General features: G+C 46.8%; 1 protein-coding gene across 9 annotated transcripts in view; it reads left to right on the top strand.

Annotated features, from left to right (window-relative positions):
- Window positions 1–18,747, top strand: part of LOC139750252 (uncharacterized) — a 398,093-nt gene that overhangs the window by 228,080 nt on the left and 151,266 nt on the right. The window contains exons 1-2 of one of the 9 annotated variants that reach the window (XM_071664781.1): window positions 2,589–2,728; window positions 17,852–18,206. The exons of 7 other annotated variants lie outside the window; for them this stretch is intronic. In XM_071664781.1, the coding sequence (XP_071520882.1) occupies window positions 17,991–18,206 (216 nt within the window). In that variant the 5' untranslated portion in view covers window positions 2,589–2,728; window positions 17,852–17,990. Of the gene's footprint in view, window positions 1–2,588; window positions 2,729–17,851; window positions 18,207–18,747 lie in introns of those variants that run through there. One more of the 9 variants, XM_071664782.1, reaches the window with a different exon arrangement.

Below are 18,747 nucleotides of genomic sequence, written 5' to 3'. Positions count from 1 at the left end.
ATTTCCAGCCCCCCGCTCCCTCCCCTTTTAGTCGCCTTCTACGACACGCAGGGAATACGTGGGAAGTATTCTTTCTCCCCTATCCCCAGGGATAATATATATATATATATATATATATATATATATATATATATATATATATATATATATATGTATGTATGTATATATAACCACAGGAAAATGAAACACGATAAATTCCCATGTGCACTTTCGTATAATGATTACATCGTCAGGGAATATACCAGAAAGTGACGTAGCTAAGACGCCATTGATAATATATATATATATATATATATATATATATATATATATATATATATATATATATGTATATATGGGATAGGGGAGAAAGAATACTTCCCACGTATTCCCTGCATGTCGTAGAAGGCGACTAAAAGGGGAGGGAGCGGGGGGCTGGAAATCCTCCCCTCTCGTTTTTTTTTTTAATTTTCCAAAAGAGGGAACAGAGAATTGCGCCAGGTGAGGGTATTCCCTCAAAGGCCCAGTCCTCTGTTCTTAACGCTACCTCGCTAATGCGGGAAATGGCGAATAGTTTGAAAGATATATATATATATATATATATATATATATATATATATATATATATATATATATATATATATATATATATATATATATCCTAGCCTGAGCCAGGTACTCATTTTATCAATCAATCCTTAACGGTGGATTAACGGCTGGGTTGACTGTGTGACTGTGGACCGACTGCCACAGCCAAGATTCGAACCTATGCGCTCGACCGTTGGCAGCCCTTGAATGCGTCACCACTACACCACGGAGGTTTTCTGAATCGTTTATCATTGTAACAGCTTTTCAATGTACGGTATATGTTAAGCCTACTAATATTTCATTAAACTCGCACGGGGAAAGTAAATATAAGGAAATATCTGTATAGAAACTGAGGAAAGTATAGTTTAAATAGATTCGGCCTAGAGAGAGAGAGAGAGAGAGAGAGAGAGAGAGAGAGAGAGAGAGAGAGAGAGAACCTCCTCGTCCTTTGTAAACATCAGAACAGCAGCCAAACCACGAGTGTTGTGGCATTTACAGCCGCCGTATTGCGCAGCCGGGATGTTTCCCGCAGACGTGGTGCACATGGTAACACTTCGCCCAGTGAATGGATGTTGCTGATATATATATATATATATATATATATATATATATATATATATATATATATATATATATAACAGTATTGTGAAAATATTGATATCTTTTTTTATTTAACCTTGTTCAACCATAACTTTCCTCGTCCAAAAATCTAGCATAGTCTGTCTTTTTCTTTCGTTTCCAACGCTCACGTGAACTCGCAGTACGGCTTGGCCGGTGCTTGCTGCTAGGGGCAGCTTACGACGGCAGCTCTTTTTTTTCTATTCGTGGCCGAAATGGTACGTGGAACACATGCTTGAATTAAGACCATCTCGGGAGAAGAGAAAAAGAGTAAGGGGGAAGAAAGACTTGCAGGAATTAATCAAGGCTGTGTAGACCTGATTCTTAAATGGATAGGAAGGTTTAGTGGGGCGAGAGAGAGAGACGTCAGGATGGAAGGGTATTCCACGTCTTAGCTGCTCGAGGAAATGAGGTGGTGTCAGTGTGGTCAGTCACGCTGAGGTAGGGCAGGTGTTGGGCAGGTCACGACCCGTGGACGGTATGAAGCTGCCAGCTTGGCTTGTCCCACTCACTACACCTGAGGTCACCACCCCAGCCTGGCTTATCCCACTCACCACACCTGAGGTCACCACCCCAGCCTGGCTTCTCCCACTCACTACACCTGAGGTCACCACCCAAGCCTGGCTTATCCCACTCACCACACCTGAGGTCACCACCCAAGCCTGGCTTATCCCACTCACCACACCTGAGGTCACCACCCCAGCCTGGCTTATCCCACTCACCACACCTGAGGTCACCACACCTGGCTTATCCCACTCATCGCACCTGAGGTCACCACCCCAGCCTGGCTTATCCCACTTATCACACCTGAGGTCACCACCCCAGCCTGGCTTGTCTCACTCACTACACTGTTGACAAATATTGATAAGATATCAACAAACATTATCGTGTACTACGTGCGGTCGAGCCAAGGCCTCGAACCCGTGTCCTAAGACAAGGCCAGTGTGTATATCCTGGTGCTTCACTGTGGTGGTGAGGAGAGCGTGTGTCCTGAATACACTCGTAACTGTGGGTTCGAATCTTGGTGGTGGCTCGGGCGTGCCGAGCGGGAGAGGAGGCGTGATCAGGAAAGATCTCGACTCGTATATATTTTTGTTACCGTCAGCATCACTCTCATCCTTTGTTGGTTCTAGTGACGTTGAGGTTATTATTTTTTTTTTTTTTACTAGACGGTACTATTCTGATAGTGTGTGTGTGTGTGTCTGTGTGTCTGTGTGTGTTTTAGGGGTGAGGGTGGACGTCCCCATGGTGCAGCGGTGACAAAGAATTTGGTGCAGTGTGTCTAGGACGGCGGAGGCCTGCCCTGGCTTGTTGGCTTGGCGAGGGTGCACTGCCCGGGAGGGAGGGTGTGTGGGGGTGTGTGTGTGTGGGGGCAGGGGGACGGAGACGCCCAAGGGAACCGCCAGTTTTAGTTTGGCACGGCAGCGGGATGGTCACTTGTGCGAGGGGAACTAACGTGACGTATCGTAGGGGAGGAAGCGGTCGTGGCACCGTGTGAGGAGGACCAGTGTTCTCGGATGGTGTTGGATCAGTGACTGTACATGTGAGTCTTGCATCGGGGAACTGACGACGCGTCGGAATGTATGGTTGTAGTTGGTTCAGAGCTCGCGAGTCCCCTGTGTTTGAGCGGCTTCATCACTCCTGCGCTGGAGAAGAGGCAATATTAGTGTGTGTGTGTTTGAGTCGTAATCTTTCCTCCCACTTCGAGTGATGTGCGTTGCAATATTTGATACCCGTCTCCACCCTCACTCAATAAACCCCTCCTCAGCTTGACAACTGAACCTATGAAACGATACTCTTTTGTTTGAGACGGGGGCGTAATAAACGCTTTTAAAGGAATCTCGTAATTATTCATGGCACCGAACACACGTGGAACACTTTTAGGTTCGTGTATGTTTTGCCACGGTGACGGTGGCGGCTTCAGAGTGAGTGAGTAGGTGGGCGAGGAGGTGACGATACGAGGTGTGGTGGAGCCCGTGGCGTGGCGGGGTAGGTGCAGCGTGAAGCGGAAACACTGCAGTGAAGGCATCAACTGTGTAGAGAACATGAGGAGAGGTTGTCCGACAGAACCTGAATACTGTATTGTTATTATTCTTCCAGTGATATATATATATATATATATATATATATATATATATATATATATATATATATATATATATATACATATTGCAGTGGGTCACAGTGGTGCCGTGATCAAGCATTTGCTGATAGCTACGAGGAAAATGAAGCGCAATAAGTCCCAAATGCACTTTCGTGTATTAATCATATCTTGTATCTCTCAGATGATGTGAGTGATACACGAAAGTGCGCTTGGGTCTCAGCGTATTTCATTTGCCTCGTGGTTATCAACATTATATATATATATATATATATATATATATATATATATATATATATATATATATATATATATATATATTTTAACAGTTCGTGCTCTAACATTTACCAACACTTCATTAAAACTAACCTTCTCTAAGGTAGTGGTCGAATTGTCTGTAGGCGCCGAAGTGTCTGCCAGCTACTTGCATATTTCATTTCTATGTCGATTGTCACCACAGGAGACCTTTGTGAGAGGATCGTGATGTTAACCCGAGACCCATTTTCCTGAGGCTCCTGTAGCTTCCACCCCACACTACGCTCAGTAGCAGGGGCATGATGGGCTCCTCTCTCGAAAGCAAGTAGAGACCTGACGTGACTCCTCTCTGTGTCGTCAGCTTGAAGGCCTCACGGCCTCGCCCAAGGTGACTTTTCTTTCGCCGTGCAACCTGAGGCAGGTGGAGTCCGGTAAAACACACACACACACACACACACACACACACACACATTGGTTGTTTAAGTGACGGGGTCCGCAAGATTAAAACTCCCTTTCATTACAGTACACATAGGTGATTACACGCGCACGCATGACCCTCTGTAGTTAGCGTTACTAAACGTCACGCATGTATGGGTCGCCTGGGATCAAACCCACACAAGCTGGACTCCTGGTCGCGGCAGCTTGTCCACAGTCTTCTCGGATGGGTTCCTGGCGTAGACAAGGACGTGTGTGTATGTGTGTGTGTGTGTGTGTGTGTGTGTGTGTGTAAAGACATGGTACATATATAGAAGGTTAAGAGAGGGGCAACACGTGTAAAACTCGCTTCTCGTAAACAACAAATAGTCATCAGGTGGTAATTACACCACCCCTCCCCCTTACACACACATACACACACACACACACACACACACACACACACACACATTACACATATCAGTAATGATCTGTTGCTTGGGAAACGGTCGTGATATGGCATCACCACCAGGGCTTGGGCGAATATCTGGTTTTATTGGCTTCCGTTTCTGTGATTACGTATACCGTCATCAAAGCCTATAAAAAACGGATAGTATGCATGTAATATCTACATTATGAGTTTCTGTTCAAAGCATAAAGTCTGAAGTGTACCCTGAAATATATGTATATATATATATATATATATATATATATATATATATATATATATATATATATATATATATATATATATTTTTTTTTTTTTTTTTTTTTTTTTTTTTTTGCCGCTGTCTCCCGCGTTTGCGAGGTAGCGCAAGGAAACAGACGAAAGAAATGGCCCAAGCCACCCCCATACACATGTATATACATACGTCCACACACGCAAATATACATACCTACACAGCTTTCCATGGTTTACCCCAGACGTTTCATATGCCCTGATCCAATCCACTGACAGCACGTCAACCCCGGTATACCACATCGCTCCAATTCACTCTATTCCTTGCCCTCCTTTCACCCTCCTGCATGTTCAGGCCCCGATCACACAAAATCTTTTTCACTCCATCTTTCCACCTCCAATTTGGTCTCCCACTTCTCCTCGTTCCCTCCACCTCCGACACATATATCCTCTTGGTCAATCTTTCCTCACTCATTCTCTCCATGTGCCCAAACCATTTCAAAACACCCTCTTCTGCTCTCTCAACCACGCTCTTTTTATTTCCACACATCTCTCTTACCTTTACGTTACTTACTCGATCAAACCCCCTCACACCACACATTGTCCTCAAACATCTCATTTCCAGCACATCCATCCTCCTGCGCACAACTCTATCCATAGCCCACGCCTCGCAACCATACAACATTGCTGGAACCACTATTCCTTCAAACATACCCATTTTTGCTTTCCGAGATAATGTTCTCGACTTCCACACATTCTTCAAGGCTCCCAGAATTTTCGCCCCCTCCCCCACCCTATGATCCACTTCTGCTTCCATGGTTCCATCCGCTGCCAGATCCACTCCCAGATATCTAAAACACTTTACTTCCTCCAGTTTTTCTCCATTCAAACTCACCTCCCAATTGACTTGACCCTCAACCCTACTGTACCTAATTACCTTGCTCTTATTCACATTTACTCTTAACTTTCTTCTTTCACACACTTTACCAAACTCAGTCACCAGCTCTTGCCGTTTCTCACATGAATCAGCCACCAGCGCTGTATCATCAGCGAACAACAACTGACTCACTTCCCAAGCTCTCATCCCCAACAGACTTCATACTTGCCCCTCTTTCCAGAACTCTTGCATTCACCTCCCTAACAACCTCATCCATAAACAAATTAAACAACCATGGAGACATCACACACACCTGCCGCAAACCTACATTTACTGAGAACCAATCATTTTCCTCTCTTCCTACACGTACACATGCCTTACATCCTCGATAAAAACTTTTCACTGCTTCTAACAACTTGCCTCCCACGCCATATATTCTTAATACCTTCCACAGAGCATCTCTATCAACTCTATCATATGCCTTCTCCAGATCCATAAATGCTACATACAAATCCATTTGCTTTTCTAAGTATTTCTCACATACATTCTTCAAAGCAAACACCTGATCCACACATCCTCTACCACTATATATATATATATATATATATATATATATATATATATATAGATATAGATATAGATATATATATATATCATAATAGCTCAACGTGAAATGAAGAATCGAGAAAGAATAAAGAAAAATTGAATATGACTAACAGTTCTACTTCATCTATATTCATCTCTCTCTCTCTCTCTCTCTCTCTCTCTCTCTCTCTCTCTCTCTCTCTCTCTATATATATATATATATATATATATATATATATATATATATATATATATATAATGTGTATGTGTGTGTGTGTGTGTATTAATTAAAGTTCACGAAACAGGGTGTGTAGTCTTGCCAAAGAAATTCTCAATCGTAAGAAGCCCATTCTGCCCCAGCTGCTTATTGTGGCGCAGCTTTGGAGCTGCAGGAACGTCGGGATCACCTAAGAAAGTGGTCCTTTGATTATATAGTAATAATAACGTTATTGAGAAGGAGTTTGATTGTTTCATAATCCAGGGAGAGTCACTGCCTGACGTTCCCTGTGTATGTAGTAGACTGGAGGGTCAACCGGCTTTTTCTCAGCCGTACGTGCAGCAAGCAGCCAGGAACAGTAGCGCGACCTCCTGGCCAACTTGTACGTAAGACACAGTCATTTGGAGGTCTGTCCACGCGATCGCTCTGTTCCGACAGTGTTAGCCGGGAGTGGGAGACCCCGTGCCCGCCAGAAGTGGTCGCTGGAAACGATGATGTGCTCTGGTAGAGTTGGTCGCCACTCCGGGTTGTTATAGCTTGTGATCGCGTCCACCCGACGCGCGTTGGGGGCATTACCGTGGGGAGGATTGGAATATATACATAGTGCTGAAGGGAGCGTGAGGTTTTCGTTATAACTATGATTAATACATGGTGTAACGCTAGATATGTGCAGTGGGGGTAGTGACGTAATACTGGGGAAGGAATGTGGCGTAAATTTGGTCTTTCTTTTGGCATGCCGTTGGAGGCGACGGAAGTGGCGTTGACGCGTTATTTTGTGGATGTTAATCTTCTCTCTCTCTCTCTCTCTCTCTCTCTCTCTCTCTCTCTCTCTCTCTCTCTCTCTCTCTCTCTCTCTCTCTCTTCTGTATCCAAACATTCATGATGAAATTCCTGGAACGATATGAATAGCAAAGATTTGTGACATGAAAGTCGATCTTGCAGGAAAGGGTTTGATCTCGCGTGAAAATATCGTATACTGGTGTGTGTGTGTGTGTGTGTGTGTGTGTGTGACTGGGGAGCTGGGAGGCTGCATTATTGGTTGCTGGGGCAAATGGTCGCAGCATGGACGCTGTGCCGCGTCCCAGGTGAAATGAGAGACACCGGGTGGATGGTGAGACGCATGTGGTGAGAGGGGATGGATTAGAAATAGCCGCGGGAGGAGACTGAGGTTTGATCGTACGTCAGGAAGGAGAGCTTGTGTGATGTGACATGCTAGGGGGGCGTCTGAACTACCGGAGTAGTTGTACTGGTTCCTTCGTTCATACCGTCAGGTCAGGTCGGTCTTCCTGCTGGTTCTTCGTGTGTGACTTGTTGGCCGCCTTTTTGAAATACCGGGATTCGCCTGCTTGTGGTAAGGCCGCGAGTGAAATAGCCACCATTAGCGAGTTTGTGGCACTGGAGTGCAAACGCACGCCATAGAACGTCTCACTCCAGAGGAATCTTATCATTTCCCTGTTGAAGACGGTTCAAAAGCCCGATGAAAGGGGTTCCAGGGACTATGTTGTGATGAGAGACTGAAGGTTGTAAATAGGGACATAAATCCTCATCGGAGCGAAGCCTTAAGAGGAAAGGAAAGGAAAGAAGATGCGTGTTGTAATGAGTTTTGAGGGAGAGAAAAATTCCATTTTGAAAACTTGAGGTTTATGATGAGGTATGAGATAGTATGAGAAAGATTGTGAGGCTTTGAACAAAGAAGTGATGAGGATAAGCATATGGTGCATGTTGGGAGGTATTCAGACTAGCCCAGTCACATCAAAGTCTTAGCGGGGCCAGAAAATAAGACGAGCAATCCTGACTGGAAAGGTATCGGATGCTATGTAGGAGTTTACGAAGCTCCTGACAACACAATACATGAACGTAAGAGTTCTCTTGTGGATTTGGATACTGTTGGTGTTGTTAATCACGACGTTATGACTCCTCTTGATTTTACGAGCCAGAGTTTATTGTTGCGTTGCGTGTACGTCTCCTGCAGCAGATGAGGAAGTCTGGCTGTAGACAGGTTTAATGTGTGGTGTGTGAGGCAGTTGAGTACGTATTTTGTGGGTTTGCTTCCGGCGTTGGTTGTTCCTTTGTGAAATAAGACTAGAGGGAATTATTTTTTTTTTTCTCTCGCTCTCTTTGATGGTCGCTCGCCAGCTGGACTCGGGTGGTATTGGCGGAGCCGAGTGACCTTCGTCAGTCGGCGTGGAATTATCGATCCCCACCATAGTTTGAATCCATCATTATGCCAGAGTTTTGTGAACCTTTATATTTTGTGGCCTTGACTCCCACGGAGAATGTACCCAGCGTCAATGTTTCTAAGCGACTGAAAGTGTATTTGATAGCGTTTACGAGCAATGGTCACTCACTGTTCCTTGTGAAGTAGACATCGTGGAAGGGGAACTTGCGTGACATTCCCGTTGATACGCACAGATGTGTTAATTCTTAATGAAATGGCCATTAGAGGATTACGGGGGTGTTCTTTGATGTAAAGTGTTTCGGGGGGGGGGGGATGAACACACCCCCACCCTCACCCTTCGTATTTTCAAAGGCGATTCACTGCAAAGGTTTATTGTTGGTGCAGGCCTATGGCGTTCTATCCCTGAAAACGTCATCCTACCACCAAAACCTATCCTTGGCCGCCGTAGGAAGACTTCTAGATATATAGATAACCCGCTAAGACGAGAGGTGTTGAAGCAACCTCGCATTTCAGCCTCCCAGCTCGTGATAAACTTTTAGAAAACGTCTATCAAAGATTCATTCAACATTCCTTTTAAGTGTGTATAGTCGAGGCAGGGGAAGATGAGGAGGCTAGAGGATGCCAGCCGGTATGGCTTGTGTCACAGCGAAGCCGGCGAGACACCCAGACAGAGTGATGACCTGTGGTTGCTGCAGCAGTGCGTTGGGTATGGGAGGGTCTTACTTCATACTTAAAAACACAGCACTGAACGGAGAGGAGTACATGAAGGTGCTAGTGGAAGATCTTCCTTATTTATGAGGTTCTCGGGTGTGATCATTTTATGTAGGAGAGTGCCCTCTGCCATTTACCCTAGGACGGTGATGCATTGTTATAGTAGGAGAAAAATAATACACTAGTGGCCTGGTGTACATCCTAGACCTTAAGCCGATCGAGAACTGCTGGAAACAGATGTAAGTCAAGCTTGCTTCCTGCAACACCTGACCAGTGCGTCGCTTCATTCAGGAGATCAAGACTTCGTGGAGCCAAAGCATGGACCTAGAATAATTCAGGAACCTTGCCACTCCCATACCCAGACGTCTAGCAGATAGTAATCAAGGCCGAAGGTGACACGACAGAGTACTAAAATGTCAGTGTGACCTCGCCTTTGAAAACATATGGGACGGAAAAAACGTTTACGGGGGTACCTCACGTGTCTCATTGTATGTACATCCGTAATAACACTTGTAACTGTGGGCCAGCAGTCCGTGTGAAAATTTGAGCGCGCGAAGCCAGCCAGACTCATCCGGTACTTGCATAAACACTTGTGCCGGTCAGTCTCCTTTGGTGTGCGGGATTAACGCTCCGCAAGCCAGACCCAAACAGCTCTTCAATAATGGTGTGAGAACTTTCTGTGGGTCGATCGACGAAGTTCGGCGGCATTGGACCTGCGTTATAGAGACTGGGAACCCGGTTGTCCAAGAGGAGGAGGGACGAGAGTGGGAATAATGAGGAGCGGATGGAGCAGAGTTCACAGGCCTCGACCTCCTTGTCCCACGTTACCACCCAGGGAACAACAACAATGCACGGGTGACGGTGTTGGTGGTGGTGGTGGGAATTTAATCAACCTTTCGAGGTCGCTGCTGCTCAAAACAAACACGACAGAGATTTCTTGTGCGATTGTAGTTTGAAGGCTACACACACACACACACACACACACACACACACACACACACACACACACACAGTCATGTGAGTAAACATACATACATACATACATACATAGGAATAAAAACATGGCACATGTATACAGGGTTGAGAGACGGGAAAACGAGTGTAAAACTCTCTCCCCATAACGCATGAATAGTAATTACGCGCGCACACACACACACACACACACACACACACACACACACACACACACACACACACACACACACACACGAGAGCGAGGCATGAGTACATCAGGTTAAGAAAGGAGGAACAGAGAAACTATGAAAATAATATAGTGGACGAGGCAGTTGAAAATCCCAGATTTTTTCCGCAAGTTCATCAGGAGCCAATCGTCAGTCAGGAGCAGCTCCTCAGGCCCCAGGGATTCTGAGGGAAGCATTGTAGCGGACGATGCAAGATTTTGTGAAGATGTGGATAACAGTTTCTTAGGTGTTGTCACAGTGGAGGACAGTGTCGTCCCAACACCAGGGAGGAGGTATTGGAAATCGTTGAGATATCTAGAAAAGACATTGACAGGTTACGCAAAGGACTTGATCCATACAAGGCTTATGGCCCTGATGAAATGTCACCATATGTGCTAAAAGATATCCACTGATACGCTTGACAAACCACTGTTCAAGATGGTACTGGAGGGAGGCGAGGCGCCTTTATATAAGAAAGAAGACCGGGTACAGGCGCCAAGCTACAGACCGACCTCACTGACGAGTGTGGTGCGTAAGGTCGTGGAAAAGATTATGAGAAGGCAAGTGGATGACTTTCTACAGAGGAGAGATTACTTGAGTGAGAGACAGCTTGGTTTTTAAGGATAGGAGGTCGTGAGTTACAGAGCTCATACAGCTCTGCAAGAGAGAGTAAACTCAGTCCTAAACAAAAGGGGAACACTTGTGGATTGTAACTAGAGTAACAGAAAGCGTTTGATTCTGTACCACATGAGAGATTGATTAAGAAGCTGGATCACGAGGTAGGAACAAAGGGTAACCTCCTCCTGTCAGTGGATTGAAGATTATCTCGGTAGGAGGGCACAAGCGACGCATGTCGGTGGTGCTTTTATCAGATGGTTCGAGGTGACCAGCGGAGTACCACAGAGTTATGTTCTGGGACCGTAACTCTTCTTGAGTTATGTATATGACTTGCCTGAAGGTAGGAGTTCCTTTCTGCATGTTTTTTTTCTTGGATGATGCAGAGGTCATGAGGGAAGTGAAAAGCGCGGAAGATTGCATCAGCTTACAGGGTAACCTTGACAGACTCCAAAGTTGGTTTGATTCATGTTTGATGAACTTCAGCCTCAGCAGATGTAATCAGGATGGTTCACTTTGAAGGACAACCCTGATATGAATATCATTTAGCCAGAAATTACATACAGGAGTCTGTATGTGAGAAAGACCTGAAATGGATATTGTCCCAAGTCTTTCGCCACAGTCCCGTCTTAAGGAGAATAATATAAGAAGACAACTGTTTGTTGGCAAATATTAGAATCGCATACAAGTTCTTAGATAAAAAAAATATCCCGCAAGCTTTTGGCATCATATATAAGATCAAAAGTAGAATATGCTACTCAAGTTTCGTTACCGCACCGTAGAAAGGACAAAGAGCTAATACAGACGGCCCAGAGGAGAGCAACAATGATGGTACCAGAATTCAGGGAGCTGAGTAGACGGTGAATAGTTCTTAGGGAGACGTAGGGATAGAGGAACCACAGGACTTAACGGGAAAAGAAGACGCATAGAAGTACTTTTATGTTACATGACTGATGGAAAGCGAGTGAATAAGGACATAGTTGATATAGACAACATACATGTCTTATGATGATATAGACCGTTCAAGAGATGATGGGGCTCCATGAGTGTAAGGACTCCATGTCCTTACAGTACAAATGGTACACACACACACACACACACACACACACACACACACACACACACACACACACAACACACATTTCCGCTACGCACATAGCCAACGGACGCCCGGTCCTCTCAGCCACCAGACCTCTTCTAAAAGTTCTACTCTCGAGGAATGAGTGGAATGATTGTCGTGTGTGGGTGGAGGCGAACCTCATTATTTTTGAAGGCCTCTGGAGCCCTCCGGCAATCCACGCACCCTCTGCCCCACCCCAAATTACGCCAGCCGGCCACGGCCCCTTCCTCATGTTGTTGGTCACTCGTTATGTAAGATCAAAAGTGTGACGTTGCGCCATGACGCAAAATCGCTCTACGCAGGTTTGGGCGTCGGATGTTTAATTTGGAGAGAGGGGGATGATGATTTCAGAAAGGTTCTACTACTAATTGGGTATGGTATCGTGAGAAATGAAACCGCAGCCTCCAGGAGAGTCTGAAGTCGCAGGAAGCGGCGTGGAGGAACTGGTTACGTGGCTAGGTCAAGGAGTCCTGCAGTGCCCGGGTCCTCCTCTTCATCTGTGCTTTTGTACCCCCTCACCCTCCGAGTGGCGCCGGAACTTCTGGAGGTCCAGAGGAGTTGTTTTGACGGTCGTAAAAGCAACCGAACCTGTCTTACCTAACTGAACCCCTCGGGTTATGAGTCTGAATCTCTCTCGAGTCTGAATCTCTCTCTCTCTCACATGGAATGTAGATTAATTTGATCATTTGCATCATCACATCTCTCATCCGCCGCTACCCTGAGGGAGCTATCCGCCGCCCCAATGCTCCCCTACCGGGCTCTCCTGTTATGCCACTGCGTCAGACCGACACAGGTGACGAGATGAGAATATCACTCTGGGTTTATACCTCATTTTCTCTCTCTCTCTCTCTCTCTCTCTCTCTCTCTCTCTCTCTCTCTCTCTCTCTCTCTCTCTCTCTCTCTCTCTCTCTCTCTCTCTCTCTCTCTCTCCCTGGGGTGAGGAAGTCGGTGGCGTGGAACGACGGCGTTTGAAGACCCTCCGTGGGATTCCTCAAGGTCAGCACTTGCTTGCAGGATCCTCCAAAGTTTTCTCGCCCTGTCAGACTCTCGGGGATGGAGACGTGGGTCGAGGCATCAGGGCTGTGGTGGGAGAGCTCCACGATCTCTCGTGGCGGCTTCGATCTGACGTGGGAGGTGGTGGTCGCGGTGTCTGGACCAGGGTAATGCAGTGGACTGCCTTGGCCAGCCATTCATCTGGTACAGTGTACCGCTCTGGCCAGCCATTCGTCTGGTACAGTGTACCGCCCTGGCCAGTGATTCGTCTGGTATAGTATACTTCCCTGGCCAGTGATCCGTCTGGTACAGTGTACCATCCTGGTCGTTGGAGGGATGTGACAGTGCTACGGTAGCGTGCGTCAGTCAGTCTGCCCCTCCTTCAGTAGTGTTGATGGAGGAGAACTGCGACCATCGTGCCTCCCTTTTAGCTTCACACACCTCGGTCCTTTTGTCCCCCGAGTCACGAGGAACTTAACACTGTACTCCCGATACATATGTCAGCTTAAATACTCCTGTCGTGTGTACAGCATTGTCGAAATTAATATGACACTTTGATGACGAGGTCAAGTCTGATGAGCCTCTCGTTATTTTTGGAAGCTTTTTGATGGAGGTTTTTCAAAGGTTTAGGAAAGGTATGAAATCCCCGTCGTGAATGAGCGTTATCCTGCAAGGGGAGGTCAAGTGTCCCGTGGTGTTTATTGTTACCTATCGGGGGTGTAGGGGTGTCCTTGAGAGGCCTTTCTTTTCACTTGTGTGTGTGTGTGTGTGTGTGTGTGTGTGTGTGTGTGTGTGTGTGTGTGTTGAGGTCTCCTGTTATGTTCTCACCCTGACCATTGTTGCTCCTGCTCGAGACTACCTCCAACTAGCCCGTCCCTCTCAGCTGAGTCTCAGGTTGGTAGGGAGGGACGGAGGGAGGTGAGGGACGCGATGAGTAACGTGTTTGCTGTCGCTTGTCGCCTTTGGTCCTGTGGTGCGCGGCGAAGACTGATGATGCGTTCGGGTGGGTGAGTTGTGTGTGTGTGTGTGTGTGTGTGTTGGAGGTGGACACGAAGCTTGGGGGCTGAGGGACAAACGTCTCAGTTGCTGGGCTTAACTTGCTACCAGTTACGAAACTCGGACCTTGCTGATGATGGCTAAGCTTCAGTCACCTCACCGTGATGGTTTGTGTGTGTGTGTGTGTGTGTGTGTGTCTGTGTGTCAGTTGTTACATAATGTAGTTACGTGCTGCATGGTCTTCTGGTCCGCGCACCGCGATCGGTGGTCTTTATGGTCTGCTTTGCTACAGAGCCGATCAGCGGGTGGGACTCCTCTGGTGTTGAGGATAAGGTGATTTATCTGGAAAGGTTTAAGTCCTTTTTGTAAAATATGGTCCAGACGTGTTTTCTGAGACGAGGTGATCCCTGTTGTAGAATGTTGTTCATCTGCATTACGTGTTGCGCTGCTACATCGTTGGTTGGCTAGTGTTAGCACAACCATTGCTCTTTTGGGTGCCACCCCCAACACATGCATTGCTTTGTTAGAAACCCGCATTATCACATGCATCCCTTTGTTGGAAGCCTCCATCTGCACATACATAGCTGTGTTAGAAGCCCGTCTATCAGCACACGAATAGCTTTGTTGGAAGCCCTTATCAGCGCATGCACAACCCTGTTGGACGCCCCCATTAGCACAGTCATGGCTCTGTTGATAAGTAATATACACAAGACGCAAGCGCTTGTTAAGTAACTGCTTAGAATATCGGTTTAATCCATAAAGTCTTCATAGACAATTTATAACTCCATTATCTGATACCGAATCATCAAACAATAGTTTTAGGAAGTCTGTCGTCTGGTTTATGCGACCAGGTACTGGCAGTGAGACGTAGAACTGTACCCACACGACCAGGTACTGGTAGTCAGACGTAGAACTGTCCCCACACGACCAGGTACTGGTAGTCAGACGTAGAATTGTCCTCACAGCGCAGGGACAGCCGTACAGCCGTCCACCTGCCACATCGTCCTGCGACGTGTGGTAACCAGATCATACCTAGCCAGCCTCAGGAAGTAACTAGTAGTAGTAGTAGTAGTAGTAGAGTGTACGTACACACGGGTTATATAATCCCAGTTTGTGTGTGTGTGGGTGTGTGTGTGTGTGGGTGTGTGTGTGTGTGGGTGTGGTAGGCGGGCTGTCATAATCCCAGTGTGTGTGTGTGTGTGTGTGTGTGTGTGTGTGTGTGTGGTACGCGGGCTGTCATAATCCCAGTGTTTGTGTGTGTGTGTGTGTGTGTGTGTGTGTGTGTGTGTGGTACGCGGGCTGTCAGTTATCGTTCAGATTAAGCCTGGGTCACTCCCTCTCTCGAGTGTTATAATGAGGGCCGGACTGTGGTACGCAAGTTGCTTTACATGGCATCACTCACTTGTACCTTTCAGCTCTTAAAGCACGGCGTTCCGAGTCTGAAGTACGACACCAGGGCGCGAGGTTACGGGACCTTGAGCACGATGGTACAACCTTTAGGTATTTTGACACGGGCCCTTGACGTCAGGGGTCGAATCAAAGGCTAGGGTCATCAGACCGAAGGGACACACCGTCGTGCTCAAGGGCCACGCTGTCGTGTTCAAGGGCAGCACCATCGTGCTCAAGGGCAGCACCGTCGTGGTCAAGGGCCACGCTGTCGTGTTCAAGGGCGGCACCATCGTGCTCAAGGGCAGCACCGTCGTAAGGGCCACACTGTCGTGTTCAAGGGCAGCTCCGTCGTGTTCAAGGGCAGCACTGTCGTGTTCAAAGCAGCACCGTCGTGTTCAAGGGCAGCACCGTCGTGTTCAAGGGCAGCACTGTCGTGTTCAAAGCAGCACCGTCGTGTTCAAGGGTTCACATCGTCGTGTTCAAGGGTCACATTGTCGTGCTCAAGGGCTGAAACATCTCAGTACTCATCAGTATGCGTAAAACATATTTGCAGGTGTTACATGTATGGAAGGGATATATGTATATCATTTTATGCGGGGTGACCATGACAAACCCCCACCTCCGTCTCTCTCTCTCTCTCTCTCTCTCTCTCTCTCTCTCTCTCTCTCTCTCTCTCTCAGGCGGCTGGTGGACCGGAACATAACCGGCTTGACGAAATAAACCTCACAGAAAAAAAGCGAGTACAATACTTATATATCTTCCCGCTACAGACCGAGTACACTTGATGGTTGGCTCATGTTGTTGTTGTTCTCTGGAAAGCCATGCGTTATTGTTGGTCCCACCCGTTGCGTGGTAGACTGTGAGGGTAAACTAGTTGGGCAGGCAGGGTTGTGAAGGTAGACCATCAGGGCAAGTTGTGTTGGTAGACTATCAGGGTAAGTTGTGATGGTAGACTATCAGGGTAAGCTGTGTTGGTAGACTATCAGGGTAAGTTGTGATGGCAGACTATCAGGGTAAGCTGTGTTGGTAGACTATCAGGGTAAGTTATGATGGTAGACTATCAGGGTAGGTTGTGATGGTAAACTAGCGGGGCAAGTTTTGGTGGTATGCTATCAAGGTAAGTTACGATGGTAGACTAGCGGGGCAACTTATAAAGTTATGTGGTTGTGGGGCTGACTGTAAAGGTAAAGTTGTTGCTTTAGTTCAGGGGTCTATTCTGTTGTGGGGTAGGTAGGATAGGTAGACTGTTGTGAGGTAGGCTGCAAAGCTAAACATCTGCAGGGCAGATAACGAGCCTTAACTATATTGTTTGGGAAGCTGCGAAACTAGTTTGTCGTTGGAGGGATTGTGAAGCTGGGTTGTTGAAGGAGAGGTTGTCAAGTTATACGTTTGTAGGAGAGGTTGCCACGTTATACGTTTGTAGGAGAGGTTGTCAAATTTGCAGGAGAGGTTGTCAAATTATACTGTTGTAGGAGAGGTTGTCAAGTTATACTGTTGTAGGAGAGGTTGTCAAGCTGTACTATGTTGTGATAACTGCAGATAACATTCGTAGAAGCTTCTGATATAACTTGTCAAAGCTACATTCTTGTAGGACAGACGTTTTAAGCTAGACTATTGTACAACAGGTGGTTAAGTTAGGCCATTGTGGGACAGGTGGTTAAGTTGGGCCATTGTGGGACAGGTGGTTAAGTTGAGCCATTGTAGGACAGGTGGTTAAGTTGGGCCATTGTGGGACAGGTGGGTAACTTGGACCATTGTGGGACGTACGTTGGTCTGTTGTTAGGGAGGTTTGCGGCATCAGTGTGGGTTAGGTAGACGGTAATACAGCTCCTGTAGCTTCAAGTCTGCGCCACAGTCAGTAGCAGGGAAGTAATGGACCCTTTTGGAGTGGGAGGGTCCTCGGCGAGATTGTGTTCCTTGTAACCAGTCGACGATGACACACTCTCACCAAAGGTGACTTTTTCACTCGCAATAGATCCCCGTGCAAGCTGACCGGTTACAACTATATCTACCTATCCCTTTATCTATCTATCAGTCAGTCAACCTATCTATCTATCGATCTATTTATTTATCTTATCTATCTATACGTCTGTTATCCCAGGGAATAGAGGAGGAAAAAAAAAATGCGTCTCCTCTGGAATGGGAAGCTGGAAATGGTCTCCTGTATTATTACTTTAATAAAGAAAGAAAAAAAAAACGGGAGCTAAATGACTCTATCAGGGCCAAGACGGTCTCCCCTTCACGCTGCCTTATACATATATATTTGATTGATCGCCTCTATCTTCGTACATGAATCTTTCCTCCACAACCTCCGAACGAAAACCTAACCTGAAACAATTCTTCTCCCCCTCAAGTTCGTTGTAATAAAGTACCGCCGGACGGTGTAAAGACAGATATATCCAGTACGTGTAGAGTGAATCTTGAGACGCTCGAGGGAGCGACGCGCGTCGTGGTCACCGAAGGAACCCGTAACTGATCGAGCGAGGCGTCGTCATGGTGGTGAGGTTCGCCAAGAGCCCCAGCTTCATCGGGGCTGCCTCGTCCTCCGCCGCCGCCAACTCATCCGGCAAGTACCTGTCCCCATACCGCCTGGAGGAGGGAGGTGGTCTGCCGAGCAGCCCCAGCAAGAGGTCCATCCTGGACTACTACCAACTGGACCTGGAGCAGTACCGCAGCGACAGCAGGCGTGGCTCCTCCTCCACTGGCTGTGTAAGTTGAGGGCATTGTTACGTTTTTGCATGGTTGGGGTTTTGTCAGTAGTGCTCTCTCTCTCTCTCTCTCTCTCTCTCTCTCTCTCTCTCTCTCTCTCTCTCTCTCTCTCTCTCTCTCTCTCTCTCTGTGCGTGTTTGTATGTTGTTGTTTACATTTTTTTTTTTTTTTTTGGTGGTAGCCGACGTGTGGCACGGGCTACCTTTAATACCTCAGATGAAGCCATCTCAGTTGGAAAGGTATGGTAATGTATATTAGGAACGCCACAAAGAGCTTTTCAGATGTTTATAGACCCTTCCCTTGAAGATGGACAAGGGAACGACGTAAGGAAGACGAGAACTTCTCAGTTTCTCTATTGCGAGGATAGGAGGTGGCATGATCAGGTACTGACCAATCCTCATGCTACTGGTCTCCTCACAGAAACTGTGGGAAGCAGCTGCTAGTCATCATATCCATAGGTCGTGCCTTGTGCGTTTATGTTCGTGTATGTGTGAAAGAACGGGTAGGTAATTAGATGGAATGAAAAGAAGTAAGAAAGGAA

Source organism: Panulirus ornatus, chromosome 9 (assembly GCF_036320965.1).
Source record: "Panulirus ornatus isolate Po-2019 chromosome 9, ASM3632096v1, whole genome shotgun sequence".
In the NCBI taxonomy this organism is placed as follows: domain Eukaryota; kingdom Metazoa; phylum Arthropoda; class Malacostraca; order Decapoda; family Palinuridae; genus Panulirus; species Panulirus ornatus.
This window is presented reverse-complemented; position numbering and strand designations above follow the sequence as displayed.